Source organism: Taudactylus pleione, unplaced genomic scaffold, assembly GCF_031769625.1.
Source record: "Taudactylus pleione unplaced genomic scaffold, aTauple2 ptg000377l, whole genome shotgun sequence".
NCBI lineage: Eukaryota > Metazoa > Chordata > Amphibia > Anura > Myobatrachidae > Taudactylus > Taudactylus pleione.
Window position 1 is genome coordinate 7,642,116 of NW_028284778.1, and position 27,520 is coordinate 7,669,635.

The 27,520-nt window shown below is 45.1% G+C and overlaps 1 protein-coding gene across 1 annotated transcript; it reads right to left on the reverse strand.

The window, feature by feature from the left end:
- Positions 1 to 236: 236 nt before the first annotated feature.
- LOC148508111 (uncharacterized) lies at positions 237 to 27,381 on the reverse strand. Its single transcript, XM_088445255.1, has 5 exons — positions 27,305 to 27,381; positions 9,611 to 9,775; positions 8,212 to 8,405; positions 5,377 to 5,725; positions 237 to 1,793 (listed from the first exon to the last, which is right to left on the reverse strand). Exons 4-5 carry the CDS (start codon positions 5,612 to 5,614, stop codon positions 463 to 465), a joined length of 1,569 nt encoding a protein of 522 aa, XP_088301381.1. The 5' UTR covers positions 5,615 to 5,725; positions 8,212 to 8,405; positions 9,611 to 9,775; positions 27,305 to 27,381; the 3' UTR covers positions 237 to 462.
- Positions 27,382 to 27,520: the final 139 nt, after the last annotated feature.

Consider the following 27,520-nt stretch of genomic DNA (forward strand, 5'->3'; position numbering starts at 1 on the left):
AAAATTGCGAATTCAGTCGGACTAATCAGTGCGAGTTGCTAATTAGATTGCAAAATGAATTCGCTATGTGAATTCCAAGTGAAAATCGCAACTCGCAATACGCACCTAATTGGATCGAGCCCTAATACTCCCAATAAACCTGCTGCATTTCAATACTGTAAACCCGTTCCAGTTTTATCTCCTGCATCCACCCCGGGTTCAAAAAATAATCCAAACTTGACAATATATACTTTCCTTTTATTATACTGTAGGTCGATTGTTTTGTGGAAAATTTTATAAATGTTTTGTCTACTGATGGCACTGTGTATAGTCCATTCTATTACTGGTACTCAAAACAAAACAGATTAAATAATTCAAATGCTTCAAATATTTTGGTTAAAGTATTGTTTCATGTCTATCAGCTTTTTTATGTATTATTTGATGTTTAACAAGATTTTATTTCTGTGTGAAACATTTCCCACACTAGCATGGAAACTGTTTCTCACCTGTGTGACATCTTTGATGTTTAATTAGACTTGATTTTGCTGTAAAACATTTCCCACACTCAGAACATGGAAATGGTTTCTCACCTGTGTGAGTTCTCCGATGTCTAACCAGATCTGATTTCTGTGTAAAATATTTTCCACACTCAGAGCATGGAAACTGTTCTTCACCTGTGTGACATCTTTGATGTCTAACAAGATATGTTTTGTCTCTGAAACATTTACCACACTCGGAGCATGGGAATGGTTTCTCACATGTGTGAGTTCTCTGATGTTTAATAAGATTTGATATCTGTGTAAAACATTTTCCACACTCAGAGCAAGGGAATGGTTTCTCACCTGTGTGAGTTCTCTGATGTTTAACAAGATCTGATTTCTGTGTAAAATATTTTCCACACTCAGAGCATGGAAGCTGTTCCTCACCTGTGTGACATCTTTGATGTCTAAGAAGATAGGTTTTGTCTGTGAAACATTTCCCACAGTCAGAGCATAGAAATGGTTTCTCACTTATGTGACGTCTCTGATGTGTAATTAGACTTGATTTTGCTGTAAAACATGTCCCACATTCAGAGCATGGAAATGGTTTCTTCCCTGTGTGTGTCATCTGATGTCTAACAAGAAGTGACTTATTGGTAAAACATTTCCTACACTCAGTGCATGGAAATAGATTCTCACCTGTGTGACTTCTCTGATGTGTAACAAGATATGATTTCTGTGTAAAACATTTCCCACACTCAGGGCATGAAAATGGTTTCTCCCCTGTGTGACATCTTTGATGTGTAACAAGATGTGATTTCTGTGTAAAACATTTTCCACACTCAGAGCATGGGAATGGTTTCTCTCCTGTGTGAGTTCTCCGATGTTTAACAAGATGTGATTTCTGTGTAAAACATTTCCCACACTCAGAGCATGAAACTGGTTTCTCTCCTGTGTGACATCTCTGATGTGTAACAAGAGTTGATTTATAGATGAAATATTTACCACACTCAGAGCATGTATGGGGCTTTGCACTGGTCTTAGTTGGTTGGTCATTAATGACTTTTGTGTTCTGTTGGGCATATATAGAACAGGAAAATATTGTATCCACTGCAGGATCTGTAATAGGTGTACCACTATCTGAGGTATCAGGAGACCATACCCCATAATCAGGGGGATTAGATGACACATGTGCACTGTGAGGTGCTGGATGTATAATTGTGGTGTTAGGGTTTTGTCCTAGAGAATCTCGGGTGATGTCGTGATCTTCTAGTTCACCATCTGTAGATAAGATGAGATGTCCCTCTGAGAACTTCCTTCTGTTACATCCATCTGCTGGGAATAAACATGAAAAAAGTATTGTTTCCCTGTAACAGGGATAGTTTTCCAATACAGACTACGGTGACAGGTCCCCAAATTAGCAACAAATGGGGAAAATCTGCTGTTTCATGGTACAATGTATAACGGTCACATATGCTATGCTATAGTTATCACAGGGGTTACATGTTAATTCTAAAACAAAACATAAAGACAATTGTTGTTGGCATTGGAGACACCACTAGCAATCCAAGCACAAGGACTTAAGCAAAACATTTAAACTTGCAGCCCAATATCAAGGTTCTTGCAAGTATTTATATTTCATATGCATCAAACACCATTCAACTGCTGGTAATGTGTGCTCACCTCCCAGATCCAGAGGCTAACGCCTAAACAAGCATAGGCTACTGAGCCACACGCAAAACGCCCTCATATCGGCTTGAATGACAGCATTCAGGACTTTAGGCACAATTTAGAAACAAAATAAAATAGGCCAGCGCTCGATGTTACCCATATGTTACATGGTAGAAGCCGCGTGGCAATAGGTTTTTGTTTCACAATTAGCTTCAGTAGCTGGGAGGCGAGGAAGATGTAACTACAAATTAGTGGTGTATGAAGGATCATTCATAGAGTAGGAACTTGCAGAAAATTAGGAACTCCTGACACCGGGCTGCAAGCTTCAATGTTTTGAGCAAAATATGAACAAATCCCTTATACTGTCCTTTGCTGGATACACACAGATTGTAAGCGGAGGTGACAAGTCCTAAAGTGCCCGATGTCCTTGTTCCTCCAAGTGATCGTAGAATTTTTTTGGGCTTGAACACTCCTAGTGATTGTTACTGTCAGCAACCGCCTGTTACTGACTCCTCCCAATGCCTCCTGGGTGGTGCTGGGTAATTGCCACTGATCTCTCAGTATGGACCAGTCGGCACAGGGTATCTGGCAGAGGGACTGAGCTTGGAGACACTGGCTCAAACCAGAACAGCTGGAAGTAGATTTGATGCTACTCTGGTAGTCACAGGATATGAGCAGATGCAGGTGTCTAAGGCAATTGGATATTTATTGCCCATAGGATATGTCTATACAAAGACAGTTATTCCAAAGCATACAAGGTGTTACACAGGTTCTCCCCTCTCATATAGTCAGAGGGTACACACCTTACAGAGCCACATCAGTTTTTTACATACAGAAAATGTATATAACAGCCGGGGTCCAGCCCAAATCTCTCTACCTAAGTTATCACATCAGGAAACCAAAATGAAATAGAATTTCACAGTAACAGGTTAATTGCATTCCTCCTGTAATAAGCCTGACACTTATTACACAGAATATTTACTCATCATGAAGAAAACTAAATTACTGTGACCTAAACACGACGTGTTACATGACTGGTCTCCTTAGTATGGAAGGCATGAACAGGAAACTCCAATATGCAGGAAGACCAAAAGGCAAAGGTGTCACTAGGGCAAATGGTTAATCACAGGCTTCACTAACATGTCACTGCCTGTGTCTGGGTGACACAATAACCTCCCCTTATCGGGTAACCTGGCCGCTCAGTGCACTTTCCAAGGGTCACACAGTCACTATGGGGAAAGTGCTATTATATAACAGTGCCCAGTCAGTACATGTAACATTATTAGATACTCTGGACCTCATTCAGAGTCGGTCGTTGCGGCCGCACGGTCGTATGCCACCGATGTTCGCTAAACTGCGCATGCGTAAAATTCGCAATGCGCGTGCGCAAACTAGCTGTTACGATCGGAAATATCTCTCTCCTTGAACTTGGCCAGGTCGTTAGTTTGCGTGACAGGATGAGGCGTTTGTGGGTGGTAACAGGGGAAGGTGCTTGTGAACGGGGGAGTGGAGATCCGAACGCAGGCATGCCTGACTATGCAAATGGCGTTTTATGGGTGTGCATAATTAATAAAGTAGTGTCATAGCACAAGTGACATGGGAGAATTTTACACTGACTTGATCGTAGAGCTTAAGAGAGGCTATGGTCAACCTTAAGCTCTACGACCAGCTCCGATGGTTCCCGATGGTCTCGATTAATCCTTATATGCCCGGAGATGACTTGTAAAGCGAACGAGAAGGGGGCGTATTTTTTGTCTTACGGCCGCATCCTCCCCTTGGTCGTACAGCGAACAATCCCATCTTAACGACGCATATCCGGCCCCTTTTCCCTTACGACCGTGTGGCCGCAACGACCGACTCTGAATGAGGTCCTCTGTGCCCTGCGCTTAGCGCTGTACAAGTGCAGCCCTACAGTCCGGAACTTAGCTGCCCTTGGTGTATGTATATATGTATATATATATATATATATATATATATATATATATATATATCTATATCTGTACATATAAATACAGTAAGTAGGAATTACTATACAGCATCTCGTACTCTGAACATTGCACATTACATACAAAGTGCCCAGCACTGGGAGGTAACAGCCTTGGGGGTGCAGCCACCAGATGATGCTCAGATACCACAGCCAGCTGCACACACCGTACATACTACACCATTACATATGCAGCCAGCATAAAGCCTGTAATGCAAATATTTCCCTCTGATGGTGAGAAAGCACATAATGTTATGCCGTGGTGGCCAGCTCAGCCGCGTTGCTTGGGTCCCCGACCACATCCCACAACAATTGTCTTTCTGTATTGCATTCATATACGGCATTACTATCGCCACGCAGCTTGTACCATGTGCAATATGGGTAACCCAGGCGCGGACATGTGTGTTATTCATTTACTATGCTTATGCTGGAGTTTACTTTGTGACATCACAGGAGAGTATATCTCATATACTATAGATACAATGAGTCCTGACATACTAGACTAGACCTGGCAAACCTGTGACTCTCCAGCTGCTGTGAAACTACAAGTCCCAGCATGCCCTGCCACAGTTTGGCTATTAGGAAACGCTAAAATTAGGGGAGGGCATGCTGAGAGGGGTAGTTTCACAACAGCTGGAGAGCTACAGTTTGGCCAGGCCTGTACTAGACCATGAAAGCTGAAGGCACGTGAACAAGACACTGCTGCCTCCAGGCTTACAGGAAGGATGCGCAATATCCATGGAATGTACGGAAAGAGAAGCTGGGAATGCGTAGAGGTCGCCATTTTGGGGAATATTTGCATCAATATATTTTTTTTATTGCAAATTACCATTATGACAAAGCAGGAGAGTAGTGTGGGAGGAAATTATTTCATCCCAAAAGACATGTTCCCCACCCTCATGGTGATCCCTTCAACGTACAGAAATGTCTACTAGTTCTTCTTATTAGCAAGTGAGCAGAAATATTCAGCATATTATCCTATGTAGTATCAGTAGACCAGGCCAAGCCCTATGGCTGAGCGTGTAGAATAAGGGATTGTTGTAGTAGGGCACAATTGCACCCTGTACCTGCCACGTCCACTGAACACGCAATGCCATTACATCACGCAGAAGGGGTGTGATGCTGCTTCAGTAAGTGCAACAATAACCATCCTAAAGGACACCAGTTTGGCTTCATATACTGGCCAGTAGTCCATAGCTAGTTACGGCACTGTGTTGTACTGTAAGGTGTATGTGACTCTTTTCTGTAATATTTATTACTAACCTGTGGTGATATCTGTAGGGATTTCCTCCTCCTTACACTGCTGATCACCCCTCACATACGTCTCTTCTTCTCCCTCTGTATCTTCTGCCTTCATATCAGTCACATACGTCTCTTCTTCTCCCTCTATATCTTCTGCCTTCATATCAGTCACATACGTCTCTTCTTCTCCCTCTGTATCTTCTGCCTTCATATCAGTCAAATACGTCTCTTCTTCTCCCTCTATATCTTCTGCCTTCATATCAGTCACATACGTTTTTTCTCCCTCTATATTTTCTGCCTTATTATCAGTCACACAGGTCTCTTCTACTCCCTCTATATATTCAACCTTAATATTAGTCACAACATCAACCTAAGAATAATACAAAACACAAAAAAATTAAATACTTCTGTCAAGAAAGGAAACCCACTGAGAAAGCCACAAAACTTGGTAAAACATGTCCTGGACACTTCCTACACCATTATTTGTACATACTATTATCAAGGACAAATGTATGGAGATAAATAAAACTTTTCAAAAAGTCTGAGGGCCAAATGTAATAGGTAGTCTGTTTTGGTAAATTGCGAGTTTGGTGCTAAACTAGCAATTTTTCACAACTCTCCAATGTAATAGGGTGTCTGTTCACTAAAACTCGCATTTTTCAGAGTTACTAAAACTCTCCATTTTCAAACTCGCATCCAGATGTTTTCACATTGAAAACAATCAACTCGCCCAATGTAATAGAGTGTCTGTTTCAGACTCGCAAAAAAAAGATTACCAAAAGTCCCCAAATAATAGACCTGCTTCAGGCTAGCGAGTACATCCTGAGCAGGTCAGATTAACACAGAAATATGCACATATCCATGAGATATGTACATGTTTCTGTGTACTTATGTTAAATGTTTTTAAATAAAAAAATAATGACATGCACCCCCTCCCCAAAAGCATAACCAGCCCCGGGCTTTATAAAGCCTGTTCTGGTTCTAAAAATACAGGGGCCAAAATGCGTAGGGGGCCCCTGTATATTAAGAACCAGCACAGGGCTTTGTTGAGCTGGTCCTGGTTCTGGAAAATCAGGGAACAAAAGGAGTAGGGGTCCCCTGAAAATTACAGAACCAGCTCCGAACTCTTTCATGCGGGGGGATAATGCCACAGCCAGGGAAAACCTTTCACCGGTTTCCCCGGCCAAAGCATTATCCCTGACCTCTAGTCAGTCCAGGCCGGGGATCCCTGGGGAGTTGGGTACCCCCCCCAATAAAGGGGTACCCCTCTCCAGGGCACCCCAGGCCTAGACTGATAGCCCGGGGCTATCCCCGGCACCCTAGGGCGGTGGGTGCCGGGTTGATAGTGTTAGTGTAAAGATAAAGTTTCCATATTGTCTTTAGTTGTAGAACCACAAGTACCAGCAAGCCTCCCCTGCATGCTGGTATTTGGAGGACCACAAATACCAGCATGCGGGGCATTACGGGCCCGCTGGCACTCGTAGTTCCACAACTAAAGAAATACGTAGATAAACAAACACACCGTGAAAGTATAATTTTAATAAAACATACATGCACACTCACACTCACACATACTCACCTAGTATCCGAAGTAATCCATAGGGGTGTACCTGGAAAAAAAAAATCCATACTCACCTCTCCTATGCGTCGATCATGTCCTCTTCTGCAAGTAGGCAATCCAGGGGATAAAATAAAAAAACGCAAAAAACCCGATCCATGCGGACTGAGCAAAGGTATGTGTGTACACATACCTTTGCTCCGCGTAAATGACCGGGGCACACGTGTGCCCCGTCAGTGAAGGGGCCGCCAGCCAATCAGGGAGCATCTCCGTTGGAGCAGCTCCCTGTTTGGCTGAATGCGGCCAGCCTGTGTGTCCCATAGACTTCTATGGTGAGAAATCCCCATTGATGCCTATGGTGGGAACCGCTACATAGTAGCCGCAAGATTAATTGAGGTTAATCTTGTGGTTACATCAATGATACAATGTCGCGACATTTTGGCCCCTGTATTTTTTGAACCAGACCAGGCTATATAAAGCCCGGGGCTGGTTATGCTTTTGGGGAGGGGGTGCACAGGTTTTTTTTTAACACACACAGAAGCCATCACGGATCTCAGTGATCTGTGATGGCTTCTCTAAAAGTCGCACCTTTTAATGCTACTCGCATTAAAAGGTGTTAGTTTACAGAGTCCTAAACTCGCCTAAACTCGCAAATGCAGTAGCCTCGAGCTGAAAAGTTTGCAGGCTATTGAATTTGCGAGTTTCAGTACTGTTACTAAAACTGACTACCTATTACATTTGGCCCTTAGAGTCTCCTCAAACAAGTGTTCAAAAAGGATACCACCAAATTCATTTGATACATGCACGAAAAAGAGATTATTCTTGAATAAAAATATGCAAGTATGGTTTGTCCGTATCATGGCTTGGAGGACACATTTACAAGCTACAGCCGATACCATCAGTAACCCTTTGTGCTCCTTATGATCCATTCCAAGGTGGAGCCATGGACACCAAACACTGCACACACTGGGGCAAGAGGGATGGAGGGGGGGGGAGTGGCGCAATTAAGTGAGTAGAGGAATACAACTGAAAGGACAAAGGAGGTGGCCAAGTTCCCGAGTATAAAAGATATATTGCAAGTTGTTGCTTACAATATATCTGCTGGACTAACAATGTGCTGTGCTACAATTACTAACACAGCATTTTCCTGCTGCTGATAGAGGCGTGTGAGCAGAAGTAACACCTCTTGTGCTACTGAGTATCAGCATCAGCTAGAGATAATTAAGCCAATGTTGTGGCCAAATTTATGTTAGGCTTTGCTATAGTGATCTGTATAATGTCCAATTCCCAGCAGTCACCTCTTCAGTCAGCAGCTGAATGATCCTGTTGGTGAGTTTTCCAGAATCTTCTGTTTATTGTGTTTCTCATGTATCAGTGAGTGAGGTGGAGGGACCGTGATGGGGCTCTGGGTCTTGCTCAGTCCTCCTGACACACGGTGACGGCTGCTGGGTGTCCAACACTCACCGGATGTCTTCTTCACTACTGTGTAATCCTGTATATTGGGGGGACACCACATATCACTGAATACACTCTCAGATCCCTTCACCTCCCCAGACATGCCCCTGTAGTATTACTATAAATATAAGTGATGTCACTGTGACACTCTTAGACTCCCTCACCTCCCCAGTCAATATTATTACTATAGATATGTGACATCACTGTGACACTCCCAGATCCCCTCACCTCCCCAGTCATGTCCCTGTATTACTATTATAGATGTAAGTGATGACACTGACACTCCCAGACCTTCTCACCTCCCCAGTCATCTCCCTGTATTATTACTATAGATATAAGTGACATCACTGTGACACTCCCAGACCTTCTCACCTCCCCAGTCATCTCCCTGTATTATTACTATAGATATAAGTGACATCACTGTGACACTCCCAGATCCCCTCACCTCCCCAGTCATCTCCCTGTATTATTACTATAGATATAAGTGACATCACTGTGACACTCCCAGACCTTCTCACCTCCCCAGTCATCTCCCTGTATTATTACTATAGATATAAGTGACATCACTGTGACACTCCCAGATCCCCTCACCTCCCCAGTCATCTCCCTGTATTATTACTATAGATATAAGTGACATCACTGTGACACTCCCAGACCTTCTCACCTCCCCAGTCATCTCCCTGTATTATTACTATAGATATGTGACATCACTGTGACACTCCCAGTCCTTCTCACCTCCCCAGTAATTTCCCTGTATTATTACTATAGATATAAGTGATGTCACTGTGACACTGCCAGATCCTCTCATCTCCCCAGTCATGTCCCTGTATTATTACTATAGATATACGTGATGTCACTGTGACACTCCCAGATCCCCTCACCTCCCCAGTCATGTCCCTGTATTACTATTATAGATGTAAGTGATGACACTGACACTCCCAGACCTTCTCACCTCCCCAGTCATGTTCCTGTATTATTACTATAGATATAAGTGATATCACTGTGACACTCCCAGATCCCCTCACCTCCCCAGTCATGTCCCTGTATTACTATTATAGATGTAAGTGATGACACTGACACTCCCAGACCTTCTCACCTCCCCAGTCATGTTCCTGTATTATTACTATAGATATAAGTGACATCACTGTGACACTCCCAGATCCCATCACCTCCCCAGTCATGTCCCTGTATTATTACTATAGATATAAGTGACATCACTGTGACACTCCCAGTCCTTCTCACCTCTGCAGTCAGCAGCTAGATGATCTCCACGGTGAGATTTAGTATACTATCAGTCATGTGACTTCTATCCTTATCCATCCTCAGTGATCCGTGATTTATACGTGACACGTCTCACCCTCGCGTCACTTCTAGTAAAGATTCTCTGGTTCCTCACAGCTCACTTGTCTATTAAAAATATTATTTTAATAAATATTACAGAGTACATATTAAAACAACAAAGACAAAGCTAGCATCCACCTGATACGGAATGGGATTGAAATGCCGGCGGCTGTTCAGTGGATGCCCGACGGAGGAGATCCTGACAGGGTAAGTAATTTACCTATTTCTAACCCTATCCCCCCCTAACCTTCCTTTAGGGGTGCCTAACCCTAACCTCACCCCCATGGGTGCTTAAACCTAACTCCCCTTCCGCGCACCCTAAACCTAACCCTCCTTGGGGGGTGCCTAACCCTAACTCCCCCTTTCCCTAGCCTAACATTCCCTGGGGGAGTGTCTAACCCTAAGTCCCCTCGGTCGATCGCAGACGATCGGGATGGCGGGGGTCGGTGTTCCTGCATTGGGCTTAACATAGGCGTCAGTATTTCGATGCCTATGTTAAATCCCTTGTCGGCATTTTGTAGTCGGGATTGAGACCAGCAGCCGCACTACATTCCTTTCTATGCACGTGGTAGCTTGTTTACATCACGTGAGTGCTACGAGTGCTGTGTCCCAGCTTCTGATGTCCACATTACGCAGCAAACTGCTGGATCACGTGAGCGGACTGTCCGTAATACACCAACAATAGCATGTGACATCCCTATCATGTGATACACACTGAGACCACGTGAGCGGGACTTCCTCAATGATAAGTCCATGCAGCTTGGAAGTAGACAGGTGGCAGGCCAATGCGACTGAGCCAATTACAGGCTGTAGAGGAGGGCTGTCCCCCATAAACACCCTCCTCTCCCCAACGTGTGTTTGTTTACATCACGTGGACGGAGAGGTTCATATTTGGTAAGCTGCACTATTACATCTGTTTTCGGCGATTTTTACATCACAATGTATGTATTCTCTTTCTAAGTCTGTCTCCTCATATGGATATTCTACACATGTTCATATTGCTATTTAGAAGTGTTTTTACTTGATTTTGTTATTGATATGCAACATTTGCTAATCAGCAGCCATTTTGGAATATGACTATAAAAAGGATTTACAGCCGTACTACTATTATTTTTGATAAAGCTGTGTTTGACATAGTGAAACGCGTCAGATTTGGCTGCCTTAATTTACAACACTCCTCCTGATCCTTAGGAACGCTTTCTCCTACTGTTACTGCCTAAACAGGCAAGAACTACCACGCCAGCCCAGTACTGGACCTGTGCCCTGGGGACCTTCATTTTGCGAAGTGCTTACATTGCTAATTGGACCCTGGTTATATTTGGACACTGGATTCAACCTTTTGGTCCACAAACCCATCTGTGCTTGGGGTACCCCACTTGAGCCAACACGTGCCAGCACTGTGGAACGGACTTTACCTCACCTGCTGATTAATGGACTGGGTAAATATCTGGCTGGACTATCTTTAATCAAGTTTATTTTCATTGTGTATGGACTTTTCCATTACATTTACCATGCGATCAGGATCAACCTAGGTTGATAAAGGAGTGATGTGCAAGTCATTCTAGCAATTTACATGCTATCAAAGTGTTTATACAGGTTATGTATCATTTTACGCATTAATTAAAAATGTACTTTTAATTTTACATTGGAGTGCTGTTATCTTTTGTTCCATTTTCTTATTATCTGTGGAGGACTGACTATCCTCTTTTTACACAGCTGCTCAATTTTATATGGTAAAACACCCATTATTAGCACTCCTTCAGTATTTTTACTGGTTTTTCTATGCCGCACTACATCCCACCTGATACACACTGATCACTTTACAGAGGTCACACTGATATCACACACCTGATACACACAGGTCACACTGATATCACACACCTGATTACACACTGAACACTATACACAGGTCACAATGGTATCACACACCTGATACACACTGATCTCTATACACAGGTCACACTAATATCACACACCTGATACACACTGATCTCTATACACAGGTCACACTGATATTACACCTGATACACACTGATCACTATACACAGATCACACTGATATCACACACCCAATAAACAGTGAGCACTATACATAGGTCACACTGATATCACACACCTGATACACACTGATCACTATACACAGGTCACACTGATATCACACACCTGATTCACACTGATCACTATACACAGGTCACACTGATATCACTATACACAGATCACACTGATAACACATACCTGATACACACTGATCATCACTATACACAGGTCACACTGATATCACCCACCTGATACACACTGATCACTATACACAGGTCACACTGATATCACACACCCAATAAACAGTGAGCACTATACACAGGTCACACTGATAACACACACCTGATACACACTGATCATCACTATACACTAGGGGTGAGCAGGTTCGGATTTCTGAAATCCGAGCCCCCCCGATCCAAGGCCGATCCGAGTCAGGCTGGACTTTTCCCGCCTGACTCGGGTCTGAAATCGAGGCAAAACGTCATCATCCCGCCTTCCGGGTCTCGCGGGTTTTGGATTCTATATAAGGTACCCGCGTTGGCGCCATTTTCTCACTCGGCTGTGGACAGTGAAGAGGGAGGGTGGGAGTTAGGCCTGGCTGGGCTGTGTAGTGTAGTGTAGTGCAGTGTAGTGTTGTGCTGCTGTTGTCCATACGGGCTGTGTCCACTCCTCCAAAGTCCATAGGGGCTGGCTGTGTTGTGCTGTGCTGCTGTTGTCCATAGGGGCTGTGTCCACTCCTCCAAAGTCCATAGGGGCTGGCTGTGTTGTGCTGCTGTTGTCCATAGGGGCTGTGTCCACTCCTCCAAAGTCCATAGGGGCTGGCTGGACTGTGTTGTTCAGTCAGTTGTCCATAGGGGCTGTGTCCACTCCAAAGTCCTGTGCAGTGTCCCAGTCCTAAATGGGTGCTGTAGAGTTGTCCAGGGGGTACTCTGTCCATCAAGGGTGCTCCCCCCAAGTGCAAAAAAAAAAAATCAATATTTTTTTCTGTGTTTGTGAATTGTGTGCGCAGTAGCAGCACGTGCATCAACAAAGTAGCGTCAAGCGTGCGCCTGTGTCATAAGTAAAGGGCCGGTTGGCTTGACCGTTAAAGGGTGCTGCAACCCCCAAAGTGCACTCCAAACCAAATAAAAAAATATTTTCTGTGTTTGTGAATTGTGTGCACTGTGGCTGCACGTGCATCAACAAAGGAGCAGCGCCAAGCATGCGCCTGTGTCCCATAAGTAAAGGGCCGGCTGGCTTGTCCATTAAAGGGTGCTGTAACCCCCAAAGTGCACTCCAAACCAAATAAAAACATATTTTCTGTGTTTGTGAATTGTGTGCACTGTGGCTGCACGTGCATCAACAAAGGAGCAGCGCCAAGTGTGCGCCTGTGTCCCATAAGTAAAGGTCCGGCTGGCTTGTCCGTTAAAGGGTGCTGTAACGCCCAAAGTGCACTCCAAAAAAAAATATATATATATTTTTTTGTGTTTGTGAATTGTGTACGCAGTAGCCGCACGTGCATCAACAAAGTAGCGCCAAGCGTGTGCCTGTGTCCCATAAGTAAAGAGCCGGCAGGCTCATTTCTTAAAGGGTGGTGTAACCCACAAAGTGCACTAGTCTCCAACAAAAAATAAAAAAATATTTTCTGTGTTTGTGTGTGAAATGTATTCGCAGTAGCCGCACCTGCATCCTCAAAGCAGCAGCGACAAGCGTGCGTCTGTCTGTTAAAGGGTGGTGTAACCCCCAAAGTGGGCTCCAACAAAAATAAAAACATTTTCTTCTGTGTTTGTGAATTGTCTGCACTGTACGTGCATCCTCAAAGCAGCAGCGACAAGCGTGCGTCTGTCTGTTAAAGGGTGGTGTAACCCTCAAAGTGCGCTCCACAAAAAATAAAAAATTCTTTTTTTTCTGTCTTTGTGAATTGTGTGCACTGTAGCTGCATGTGCATCAACAAAGGAGCAGCGCCAAGCGTGCGCCTGTGTCCCATAAGTAAAGAGCCGGCTGGCTCATTTCTTAAAGGGTGGTGTAACCCACAAAGTGCACTAGTCTCCAACAAAAATAAAAAATTATTTTCTGTGTTTGTGTGCGCCTTAGATGCACGTATATATCAATATAACATAAATGGAGGACCAAACTTTCTCAGATAAAAATAAAATAGGGAAAGATCAAGAACCACTTCCTCCTAGTGCTGAAGCTGCTGCCACTAGTCATGACATAGACGATAACATGCCATCAACGTCGTCTGCCAAGGCCGATGCCCAATGTCATAGTAGAGGGCACATACAATCCCAAATGACAAAGTTCAGGAAAATGACCTTAAAAAAAACATTAAAATCATCTGAGGAGAAACGTAAACTTGCCAATATGCCATTTACGACACGGAGTGGCAAGGAAGGCTAAGGTCTTTCCCTATGTTCATGGCTAGTGGTTCAGCTTCACATGACGATGGAAGCCCTCCTCCCGCTAAAAAAATCAAACGAGTTAAGCTGGCAAAAGCACAGCGAAGAACTGTGCGTTCTAAGAAGATATCACAAATCCCCAAGGAGAGTCCAAGTGTGGTGACGGTTGCGATGCCTGAGCTTCCCAGCACTGGACGGGAAGATGTGGCTCTTTCCACCATTTGCACGCCCCTAGCAAGTGCTGAAAGGAGCACCCACAGTCCACTTGCTGATATGCAAATTGAAGATGTCACTGTTGAAGTACAACAGGATGAGGATACTGGTGTAGCGGGCGCTGAGGAAGAAGTTGGCGAGGAGGATTCTGATGGTGATGTGGTTTGTTGAAATCAGGCTCCGGGGGAGACAGTTGTTGTCCGTGGGATGAAAAATACCATCACGGTCATGCCTGGGCAGAAGACCAAACATTCCACCTCTTTGGTCTGGCAATATTTCTATCCAAATCCGGACAACAACTGTCTTGCCATATGTACCATATGTAAAGGTGAAATAAGTAGGGGTAGGGACGTTAACCACCTAGGAACATCCTCCCTTATACGGCACCTGCAGCGCGTTCATAAAAAGTTACTGTCAAGTTCAGAAACTTTGGCTAAGACCGTAAGCAGTCCAGGGACACCTAAATCCCGTTGTCCTGTTGTATCCAAGCACCTGCAAACCACACCGTCAACTCCCTCCTCGTCAATTTCCTCCTTAGTCAGGATCGGAAGTAGTCCTGCATGCCATGTCACTGGCATGACTGACTCTCCTATCCGGGATTCCTCCGGAGGATCCTGCATTGCTACGCCTACTGCTGCCGCAGCTACTGCTGGGAGTCGTTCATCATCCCAGAGAGGAAGTAGGAACACCACTACTTTTACTAAACAATTGACCCTCCAACAGTCCTTAGCGAGGAGGATGAAGTACGACAGCAGTCATCCTGAAGCAAAACGTATAACTGAGGCCTTGACTGCTATTTTGGTGTTAGACGTGCATCCGGTATACCCCATTAGTGCAGTGGGATTTAGACAATTGATGGAGGTAGTGTGTCCCCGGTCCCAAATCCCGTCTAGATTCCACTTCACTAGGCAGGCGATACCGAGACTGTACAGAAACGTCAGAAAAAGTGTCCTCAGTGTCCTGAAAAATGCGGTTGTACCCAATGTCCACTTAACCACGGACATGTGGACAAGTGGAACAGGGCAAACTAAGGACTATATGACTGTGACAGCCCATTGGGTAGATGTATCACCTTATGCAGCAACAACAGCAGCGTCACCAGTAGCAGCATCTCAGAAACGCCAGCTCGTTCCAAAGCAGGCTACGCTGTGTATCACCGGTTTCAGTAAGAGGCACACTGCCGACAACCTCTTAGAGAAACTGAGGGAAATCATCGCCCAGTGGCTTACCCCACTTAGACTCTCCTGGGGATTTGTGATATCTGACAACGCTACCAATATTGTGCGGGCATTACATCTGGGGAAATTCCAGCACGTCCCATGTTTTGCTCACACAATAAACTTGGTGGTGCAGAATTTTCTGAAAAGTGACAGGGGAGTGCAGGAGACGCTTTGGGTGGCCCGAAAAATGTCTAGCCACTTTCACCATTCAGCGACTGCGTGCCGAAGACTGGAGCGCCAGCAAACACTCTTGAACCTGCCCCGCCATCACCTGAAGCAAGAGGTTGTGACGCGATGGAACTCAACCCTCTATATGCTTCAGAGGATGGAGGAGCAGCAAAAGGCCATTCAAGCCTATACATCCACCTATGACATAGGCAAGGAGGGGGTATGCACCTGACTCAAGCGCAGTGGAGAATGATTTCCGTGTTGTGCAAGGTTCTCCAGCCCTTCGAACTTGCCACACGTGAAGTCAGTTCAGACACTGCCAGCTTGAGTCAGGTCATTCCCCTCATCAGGCTTGTGGGACTTGTGGATGAAGCCCTTCATTCGCTTTGCCAGGATTCCAGGATGGTCAATCTGTTGAAATCAGACCACTACATTTTGGCCACCATGCTCGATCCTAGGTTTAAAGCCTATGTGGTGTCTCTCTTTCCGGCCGACACAAGCCTGCAGAGGTGCAAAGACCTGCTGGTGAAAACACTGTCAGCTGAAGCGGAACGTGACACGTCAACAGCTCCTTCTTCATTTTCTCCCGCAACTGGGGCTGCCAGGAAAAAACTAAGGGATCCTAAGCAACCCGCTGGCGGTGATGCAGGGCAGGCAGGACCAAGTTTGGACATCTGGTCCGGACTGAAGGACCTGGCAACAATTTCTGACATGTCTACTGTCACTGCATATGATACTGTCACCATTGACAGAATGGTGGAGGATTACATCGGTGACAGCATCCAAGTAGGCATGTCAGACAGTCCGTATCTTTACTGGCAGGAAAAAGAAGCAATTTGGAGGCCCCTGTACAAATTGGCTCTATTTTACCTGAGTTGCCCCCCTTCCAGTGTGTACTCCGAAAGAGTGTTTAGTGCAGCCGGTAACCTTGTCAGCGAAAGGCGTAGGAGGTTGCTTCCACAAAATGTGGAGAAGATGATGTTCATAAAAATGAATTATCAACTCTTCCAGGGAGACCAGCCTCCAGAACGTACAGAGGGACCTGTGGTGGTGGATTCCAGCGGGGACGAATTAATACTCTGTGAGGATGAGGATGTACACAACACTGAAGAGGGTGAGGAATCGGTGGATGAGGAGGATGAGGCCGACATCTTGCCTCCGTAGAGCCAGTTTGTGCAGGGACAGATTAATTGCCAGCTTGTTTTGTGGGGGCCCAAACGAAATAATAATTTCAGCCACAGTCGTGTGGCAGACCCTGGCACTGAAATGATTGGTTTGCTAAAGTGTGCATGTCCTGTTTATACAACATAAGGGTGGGTGGGAGGGCCCAAGGACAATTCCATCTTGCACCTCTTTTTTTTCTTTGCATTATGTACTGTTTGGGGCCTAGTTTTTCAAACTGCCATCCTGTCTGCCACTGCAGTGTCACTCCTAGATGGGCCACGTGTTTGTGCCGCCCACTCGTTTTGCTTAGCATAATCATCCAGCTACCTCGGTGCAACCTTTTGGACATAAAAACACTATTGTGAGGTGTGAGGTGTTCAGAATAGACTGGAAATGAGTGGAAATTAAGGTTATTGAGGTTAATAATAGCATAGGAGCAGAAAAACCCACAAATTCTGTGATTTTAGCTGTTTTTATGCTTTTTAAAAAAAAAACTACAGATCCAAAACACAAAACCCAGAACCCAAAACCAATCCAGATCCAAAACACGAAGAAAGATCCAGATCCAAAACCAAAACACGAAAAGTGGCCGGTGCACACCCCTACTATACACAGGTCACATTGATATCACACCTGATACACACTGATCACTATACACAGTCACATACCTGATTATCAGTGATTACTGCACATGGTATAAAATACAAAAGTACACACCATATGACAAGATATTTCCCCAGGCCAGATCCCTCACACCCACCTTTTCCTCGTCATTCCACCCTCGGGTCATTCTCCCCAGTAAACTAGGATACAGTCTCTGCATCCATCATCTTCCCCTACTTCTCTGCTCCCTCTCCCCCATTATACACCCTGCGATAGTGCACCACATCTACCAGCCCAGCCTCTCTCCCCCACTACTGCCCTATTACTCTGTCTCCTAAATATCTGGGCGACAGATGTCCACAGCTGCCATGGGACCATAAGTCCCAGCATGCCCTGTCATGCTGGAATCCACAGTTAGCCTACCAGGATGTACTTTACATGTGTGACAATCCTGCCGGCCATGTTTATGTAGCATAGGGGAGAGGCTGAAGCATTTCTTGAATGATAATCAGTTACGTGACAAAGTGAAGATCTAGAAAAGTGTTTCCTATCTCTGGTCAACAGGGATCCCTAACATGACATGTTTTCCATATCTCTTTGCTGAAGCACAAGTGCCTTCATAAGGCTGTGTCATACTTGCCGACAATCAGCTCCAGCCTTCCGGGAGGGAGCTGATTGTTGGCTAATAGCGGGGGGCGGGGCCGGCTTTTGGGGGAGGAGCTGGGGGCGGGCAGGCCATTTTGTGTCACACTGGGGGCAGAGCCGCACGATCGCGTCATCGTGACTCCGCCCCCTCTTCACAATGCCGTGATTTTCGGCATTGCGAAGCAGGGGGCGGGGCCACGATGACGCGATTCTGCTTGAATCGCGTCACCGGGCCCCCCGCTGCGGGTATTTCTTTTTTTTTTTCAGGGGGGAGGTGGGGAGGGTCATAGACTTCCGGGAGGGTTGCCTGCCTTTCCGGGGGGCCGGGAGCGGCACCCGAAAATCGGGAGGCTCCCGGCCAAATCGGGAGGGTAGGCAAGCCTGGGCTGTGTACACACCTATAGATATATCTGTCTGGTAGGTAGGATAATCTGGTAATGTATGGGAGCAACTAACAATAGAAATATGATCCCAAACAACAGATAACAGATCAGATTTTCCCTGCCACCAGACAGATTGGACAGATGTGTAGACAGCCTTACTGAGCGCACGTTTCATAGGTACACAACAGACAATGTACATGATATGTTGCTCCGATCTGCCTCTAGTGTGTACTTAGCATAAGAAAGCCTCAGACAGGTGAGGACTCAGCAGGGCCTATTACAGAGGACGTCTGTGCATCTTATACATCACCCGGTGTACACTATGGTGTCTCTCTGTTTATTCTGTCACTTCCACACTAATAACCACCTACTAAGGGTACTGACCACCAGCTACAGCTGATACATTCTGTATGGGGGGTCTGAGTGTGCCATACACCTCCCTTTATAGTCTGTTTTCCACCGAGCTGTGACTGTTCCAGCTGTATTATAGTAACACCAGGGTCTGCTCCACCTGTATTATATGGAACACTAATAGCCACCTTTTGAGGGTACTGACCGCCAGCTACAGCTGATACGTTCTGTATGGGGGGGTCTGAGTGCGCTGGACACCTCCCTTTCTCTATAGTCTGTTACCCACCGAGCATTGACTGCTCCAGCTGTATTATAGTAACACCAGGGTCTGCTCCACCTGTATTATATGTAACACCAGTCTGCTCCACCTGTATTATATGTAACACCAGGTCTGCTCCACCTGTATTATATGTAACAATAACCACCTACTGAGGGTACTGACCGCCAGCTACAGCTGCTATGTTCTGTATGGGGGGTTTGAGTGCGCCAGACACCTCCCTTTCTCTATAGTCTGTTACCCACCGAGCAGTGACTGCTCCAGCTGTATTATAGTAACACCAGGGTCTGCTCCACCTGTATTATATGGAACACTAATAGCCACCTTTTGAGGGTACTGACCGCCAGCTACAGCTGATACATTCTGTATGGGGGGTCTGAGTGCGCCAGACACCTCCCTTTCTCTATAGTCTGTTACCCACCGAGCAGTGACTGCTCCAGCTGTATTATAGTAACACCAGGGTCTGCTCCACCTGTATTATATGGAACACTAATAGCCACCTTTTGAGGGTACTGACCGCCAGCTACAGCTGATACATTCTGTATGGGGGGTCTGAGTGCGCCAGACACCTCCCTTTCTCTATAGTCTGTTACCCACCGAGCAGTGACTGCTCCAGCTGTATTATAGTAACACCAGGGTCTGCTCCACCTGTATTATATGTAACACTAATAACCAACTACTGAGGGTACTGACCACCAGCTACAGCTGATACATTTTGTATGGGGGGTCTGAGTGCGCCGGACACCTCCCTTTCTCTATAGTCTGTTACCTACTGAGCAGTGACTACTCCAGCTGTATTATAGTAACACCAGGGTCTGCTCCACCTGTATTATATGGAACACTAATAGCCACCTTTTGAGGGTACTGACCGCCAGCTACAGCTGATACATTCTGTATGGGGGGTCTGAGTGCGCCAGACACCTCCCTTTCTCTATAGTCTGTTACCCACCGAGCAGCAACTACTCTAGCTGTATTATAGTAACACCAGGGTCTGCTCCACCTGTATTATATGTAACACTAATAACCATCTACTGAGGGTACTGACCACCAGCTACAGCTGATACGTTCTTTATGGGGGTTCTCAGTGCGCCGGACACCTCCCTGTCTGTATAGTCTGTTACCCACAGAAAACGAAGTTGCAGGTGCACTATGCGATCATTACTGTTCACATTTAAATGTATTTTGTAATTATATATAATATCAGAGGTAGTTAGCATATCAGTGGCCAATGAAACGGGCCTGCCCACCATCGTCAAGGTCACCTTATTGAGCAGGTCCCTAACACTCTGGGGTTCACATCTGGGATGCAGGGAACCCCAAAAGACAGCCCAGCCAAAGACCTCCCCAGGGCATCACACATAAAAAGAGTGACAGTGTAATGTTATAAAGTATCAGGTGTGTAAAAGTAGCTAATAAGTGTTAAAAATAATAATAAAGGTAAAAAATACATGAATAATAAACAAATAGTATACATTTAAATGTGAACAGTAATGTGCTTGGGGGCTGCCCGGCATGTCCGCAAGTGCCGGGCATGTCCCCAAAAGGTATGAAAAGGGGACGCATCATAAAGACATGCCCCTTTCCATTGACCATGCCCCCTTTTTTGGCGCGCAGATGTTCCCATAGCTATACGTCCGGCTCCCTGCCTGCCGCCGGACCTAGAGTGAACACAATATGTGTTTTGTTAACCGGAGGGGGGTAAAAGCTTGAATATATCAGGTTATTTGTTACACACATATATATATACATTTATGATAAGTTTGTGCTTAATAAATGTTTAGTACTGTAATAAGAAATAGAGATATGTATAACAGAGATAAGAAAGTGTTACTTTGTTTTGGTGTTATGACATATCTCACACTGTTCTTTTCTCTAAGCCAACAGGTTGATTTATTTTATGGTGGTTGAATGGAAAGATGAGAGGATTATACCAGAGATGAATTTATGATAACAGCCTGGTTGAAAGTGTCCAGGACGTCAACAGAGTTACAAGATCCGATGATATGACCATTCTATTTGAATTTAATTTTACTGGTATTTTGGATTTTAGGGAAATTTTGCGATACAACAAGTTTTAAAGTATTTCCCATAAAGAAGGATTTTGAAACAATTTGACCTTCCCAAGATACATATCACAACATAAAGCCATAAAAGTAAGGGTGGTTTGTGACAGGCGATACAAACAAAATAACTGTTGCGCTATTTTGTCGGTGAACTGTTCAGAGTACTTTTAATGTATATATTAGTGATTGTATTAATATATTTTGAATGTTTTTCTACTAATTCAGCTATGCAATTTGATACTGTTATTCAACTGTGTTAATTATTGCTTAAGTAGAAGTTGCTCTTTGATATGATTCTCAAAGGAATGTGTGGCAGTTATATGTTATGACTAGTTGTAATGCTTATGGCAATGAGCCTTGAACATATAAATGTCAAATATATTTGTTATAATAATAATAATGTACTATTAATTATATTTGAGGCAATGCTGCCCCCTATTGTGTGATTGTGCTGTATTGGACCATTATCGGAATTAATTAGAAATCTAAGCTAAGTACCAATAAATAATTTTAATTAATTATTTAACTTAAACTGTGTGTATGTTGTGTAATTTATATCACTCTGTTGCTGTCTTCCTGAACCTTCCTTTTCCACCGGAAACAGTAGGGCACCGTTGGCCGCTCCTCCTGTACAGTAGAACACTGTAGGCCACTCCTCCTGTATAATAGGACACTGCAGGCCGCTCCTCCTGTATAGTAGGAAATAGCAGGTTGCTCCTTCTGTACAGTAGGTCACCGCAGGCCACTCCCCCTGTACAGGACACTGCAGGCTGCTCCCCTGTAAAGTAGGACACCGCAGGCCGCTCCCCCTGCACAGGACACCAAAAGCCGCTCCCACTGTATAGTAGGATATCACAGACCAATCCTCCTGTCTAGTAGGACACCCCAGCCGCTCCCCCGGCACAGTAGGACACCACAGGCCACTCCCCCTGTACAGTAGGACAATGCAAGCCGCTCCCCCTGTACAGTAGGACAATGCAGGCCACTCCTCTTGTACAGTAGGACAACGCAGGCCACTCCCCCTGTACAGTAGGACAACGCAGGCCACTGCCCCTGTACAGTAGGACCCCGCAGGCCACTCCCCCTGTATATTAGGACAACGCAGGCCGCTCCACACAGGCTGCTTCCCCTTTATAGTAGTACACCGCAGGCCGCTTCCCCTGTATAGTAAGGCACTGCAGACCGTACCCTTTATAGTAGGACACCGCAGGCCGATCCCCCTGTATAATAATAATAATAACAACAACAACAACAACAGGACACAACAGGTTGCTCCCCCTGTATAAGAGTAATAACAGGACACCACAGGCTGCTCCCCCTGTACAATAATAACAGGACATCACAGGCTGCTCCCACTGTATAATAATAATTATAATAACAGGACACCACAGGCTCCTGCCCCTCTATAAGAGTAATAACAGGACACCACAGGCTGCTACCCTGTATAATAATAATAACAGGACACCACAGGCTGTTCCCCCTGTATAATAATAATAATAATAATAATAATAATAATAATAATAATAACAACAGGACACCACAGGCTGCTGCCCCTGTATAAGAGTAATAAGAGGACATCACAGGCTGCTCCCCTTGTATTTTTATTTTATTACCAGTTATTTATATAGCGCACACATATTCCGCAGCACTTTACAGAGAGAATATTTGCCCATTCACATCAGCCACCTTCCCGGCCCGACAACCGCCCCTTTTGGATGCGAGTGACGCGTGCGCACTGCCCAGCCATCTACATGCTTGCGAGCGCTAAGCGCTCGTGAGTGGGTCTGAATCAGGTCCCAGGTATGGTGCCATGGCAGGAGGACTGTATGTGAGATAAATGACTACAGTGGACAATTGGGATTGAGCTACAAAAACAATAAAAGGTTTTGGTTTATGAACTGTGGGCCTGATTCAGAGCGGAACACCATCGCGACCATCGGGGCTTGCGACGAGACCCTAAGGTTGGGTCTCAGCAGCCGCCAGCCCCAGGGAGCTTCCTGCTCTGAAAGAGCAGGAAACTCCCCACTGACATCACTGATGGTGTCAGTGCGGCTGCCCACAAAATGGTAGGCGTTCGTTAAGGAACGCCTCCATTTTGGAAACCACCCCCCCGGCCCGCCTACAAAACGGGGCGAGCTGTCGATCAACATCGACAGCCGCCCCTTTTGTAGAGAGCTCCGGAGCGAGAGCTGCGCGTTCGCAGGGCTAACTATCGACCCGGTTGCGAGCACATCGGTGCTTGTGACCAGGTCTGAATGAGACCCAAATTCCCCAACGTACGATGAATCGTGAGATACATCGTGAGTAAAAAAAAATAAAAATCATGATTTGCATCACATCGTGTCCCTGATTGGCAAATCTGCCCTACAGCACGGCAGATCTGAAGATGCGATGTACGACGAGCGGGGACACGCATTGGCATCGTGATCATGAATGGAAACTCACGATTTGGGCATATTTTTCACGATTTATCGTCATGATTCGTCGAAATCGGCCTAATTGGGTAAAAAATCACTATGTGTGTGGCCAGCTTAAGAGTAATAACAGGACACCACAGGCTGCTCCCCCTGTATAATAATAATAACAGGACACTGCAGGCTGCTCCCCCTGTATAATAATAATAATAGGACACCACAGGCTGCTCCCCCTGTATAATAATAATAATAGGACACAACAGACTGCTCCCCCTGTATAATAATAACAGGACACCACAGGCTACTCCACCAATAGAAGAGTAATAACAGGACACCTCAGGCTACTCCCTATGTATAATAATAATAACATGACACCACAGGCTGCTCCCCCTGTGTAAGAGTAATAAGAGGACACCACAGGCTTCTCCCCCTGTATAAAAATAACAACAACAGCACACCACAGGATGCTCCCCTGTATAATAATAATAATAATAACAGGACACCACAGGCTGCTCCCCCTGTATAAAAGTTATAACAGGACACCACAGGCTGCTCCCCCTGTATAATAATAATAACAGGACACCACAGACTGCTCCCCCTGTATAATAATAATAACAGGCCACCACAGGCTGCTCCCCCTGTATAATAATTGTCAAAGTCAGATGATTGGATGGGATCGTTTTTACAATTATTATATGTCAACACTATCGGCCCTTTTCTGATAGCATGTGACTGGCATGCTACTGCGTGCTGGTGCAAATTTAACACTATAATATGCGAACGCATACACATATACGCACCCACACACACACACTTATAAAATGGTTCCCACACATTATAGTTAATAACCAGAGTTATTAAAGGTATTGTTAGCTAATAATTACGATGTAAGATGTATCTTTGGTTAAGGATACAGTGCACATGTCATGTTTGGTATCATACTAAATCCCTATTTATTTGCAGACATCCGTTTCTATCGGCAAAGAGATGGCATCATGCGTACGCTAGTTATGGATGATAGGGAGTTATTGGTTAGAATGCTATTTTCTGTATGTAGTGTTGTAGTCAGTTTGAACTAGGGGTGTGCACTGCCCACTTTTCGTGTTTTGTGTTTTGGTTTTGGATCTGGATCTTTCTTCGTGTTTTGGATCTGGATTGGTTTTGCCAAAACCACCCTTCCGTGTTTTGGGTTCTGGGTTTTGTGTTTTGGATCTGTATTTTTTTGAAAAAAAGCATAAAAACAGCTTAAATCACAGAATTTGTGGGTTTTTCTGCTCCTATGCAATTATTAACCTCAATAACCTTCATTTCCACTCATTTCCAGTCTATTCTGAACACCTCACAATATTGTTTTTATGGCCAAAAGATTGCACCGAGGTAGCTGGATGACTATGCTAAGCGACACGAGTGGGCGGCACAAACACGTGGCCCATCTAGGAGTGACACTGCAGTGGCAGACATGATGGCAGTTTGAAAAACTAGGCCCCAAACAGTACATACTGCAAAGAAAAAAAGAGGTGCAAGATGGAATTGTCCTTGGGCCCTCCCACCCACCCTTATGTTGTATAAATAGGACATGCACACTTTAACAAACCAATCATTTCAGCGTCAGGGTCTGCCACATGACTGTGGCTGAAATGATTGGTTCGTTTGGGCCCCCACAAAACAAGCTGGCAATTAATGTGTCCCTGCACAAACTGGCTCTACGGAGGCAAGATGTCATCCTCATCCTCCTCATCCACCGATTCCTTGGATAAAACAGGAAAAAGGGATTTAGTTGTCCCTGGACTGCTTACGGTCTTACCCAAAGTTTCTGAACTTGACAGTAACTTTTTATGAACGCGCTGCAGGTGCCGTATAAGGGAGGATGTTCCTAGGTGGTTAACGTCCCTACCCCTACTTATTTCACCTTTACATATGGTACATATGGCAAGACAGTTGTTGTCCGGATTTGGATAGAAATATTGCCAGACCAAAGAGGTGGAATGTTTGGTCTTCTGCCCAGGCATGACCGTGATGGTCTTTTTCATCCCACGGACAACAACTGTCTCCCCCGGAGCCTGATTTAAACAAACCACATCACCATCAGAATCCTCCTCGCCAACTTCCTCCTCAGTGCCCGCTACACCGGTCTCCTCATCCTGTTGTACTTCAACAGTGACATCTTCAATTTGCATATCAGCAAGTGGACTGTGGGTGCTCCTATCAGCACTTGCAGGGGGCGTGCAAATGGTGGAAAGAGCCACCTCTTCCCGTCCAGTGCTGGGAAGGTCAGGCATCGCAACCGCCACCACACTTGGACTCTCCTTGGGGATTTGTGATATCTTCTTAGAACGCACAGTTCTTCGCTGTGTTTTTGCCAGCTTAACTCGTTTGATTTTTTTAGCGGGAGGAGGGCTTCCATCGTCATGTAAAGCTGAACCACTAGTCATGAACATAGGGAAAGACCTTAGCCGTTCCTTGCCACTCCGTGTCGTAAATGGCATATTGGCAAGTTTACGTTTCTCTTCAGATGATTTAAATGTTTTTTTCAAGGTCATTTTCCTGAACTTTGTCATTTGGGATTGTATGTGCCCTCTACTATGACATTGGGCATCGGCCTTGGCAGACGACGTTGATGGCATGTTATCGTCTATGTCATGACTAGTGGCAGCAGCTTCAGCACTAGGAGGAAGTGGTTCTTGATCTTTCCCTATTTTACTTTTATCGGAGAAAATTTTGGTCCTCCATTTATGTTATATTGATATATACGTGCGGCTAAGGCGCACACAAACACAGAAAATAATTTTTTATTTTTGTTGGAGACTAGTGCACTTTGTGGGTTACACCACCCTTTAAGAAATGAGCCAGCCGGCCCTTTACTTATGGGACACAGGCGCACGCTTGGCGCTGCTCCTTTGTTGATGCACGTGCAGCTACAGCCCACACAATTCACAAACACAGAAAATATTTTTTTATTTTGTTTGGAGTGCTCTTTGGGGGTTACAGCACCCTTTAGCGGTCAATCCAGCCGGCCCTTTATTTATGGGACACAGGCGCACGCTTGGCACTACTTTGTTGATGCACGTGCGGCAACTGCCCACACAATTCACAAAAAAATATATATTTTTATTTTGTTTGGAGTGCCCTTTGGGGGTTACAGCACCCTTTAATGGACAAGCCAGCCGGCCCTTTACTTATGACACAGGCGCACGCTTGGCACTACTTTGTTGATGCACGTGCGGCTACTGCGCACACACTTCACAAACACAAAAAAATATATTTTTTTATTTTGTTTGGAGTGCCCTTTGGGGTACAGGGCTGCTCCCCCTGTATATTAATAATAGGACACCACAGGCTGCTCCCCCTGTATAGTAATAACAACAGGACACCACAGGCTGCTCCCCCTGTATAGTAATAACAACAGGACACCACAGGCTGCTCCCCCTGTATAAAATTAATAAAAGGACAACAAAGGCTGCTCCCAATGTATTATAATAATAATAATAACAGGACACCACAGGCTGCTCCCCCTGTATAATAATAATAACAGGACACCACAGGCTGTTCCCAATGTATAATAATAATAATAATAATAACAGGACACCACAGGCTGCTCCCCCTGTATACTAATGATAATAATAACAAGACACTACAGACCGCTCCTCCTGTATAATAATAATAATAATAAATACCATTACCTGCTCCCAGCCGCTCTCTGCCCCTTACGTTAAAGAAAAAACGCCCCTATACATAACCACACCCCTCTTCACCTCCGTGTAGCTATGGCTCCAGTCTGCCCCACCCCTCTTATCTAAGTAACCGCCCTCCTCTCATTCACCTCAGTGCGATGATTGGCAGCAGCGAGTAGACAATCAGGCGGCACAAAGTAAGAAGGACGTCCTGTAACTAGCAGC

What these genes read in the sequence shown, in the direction of transcription:
- LOC148508111 (XM_088445255.1), bottom strand. Translation starts at nt 5,614, where the DNA reads ATGAAGGCAGAAGATATAGAGGGAGAAGAAGAGACGTATTTGACTGAT. An exon ending in CCCTACAGATATCACCACAG is followed by an intron (nt 1,794 to 5,376) that starts GTTAGTAATAAA and finishes GTTTATTCCCAG; the next exon opens with CAGATGGATGTAACAGAAGG.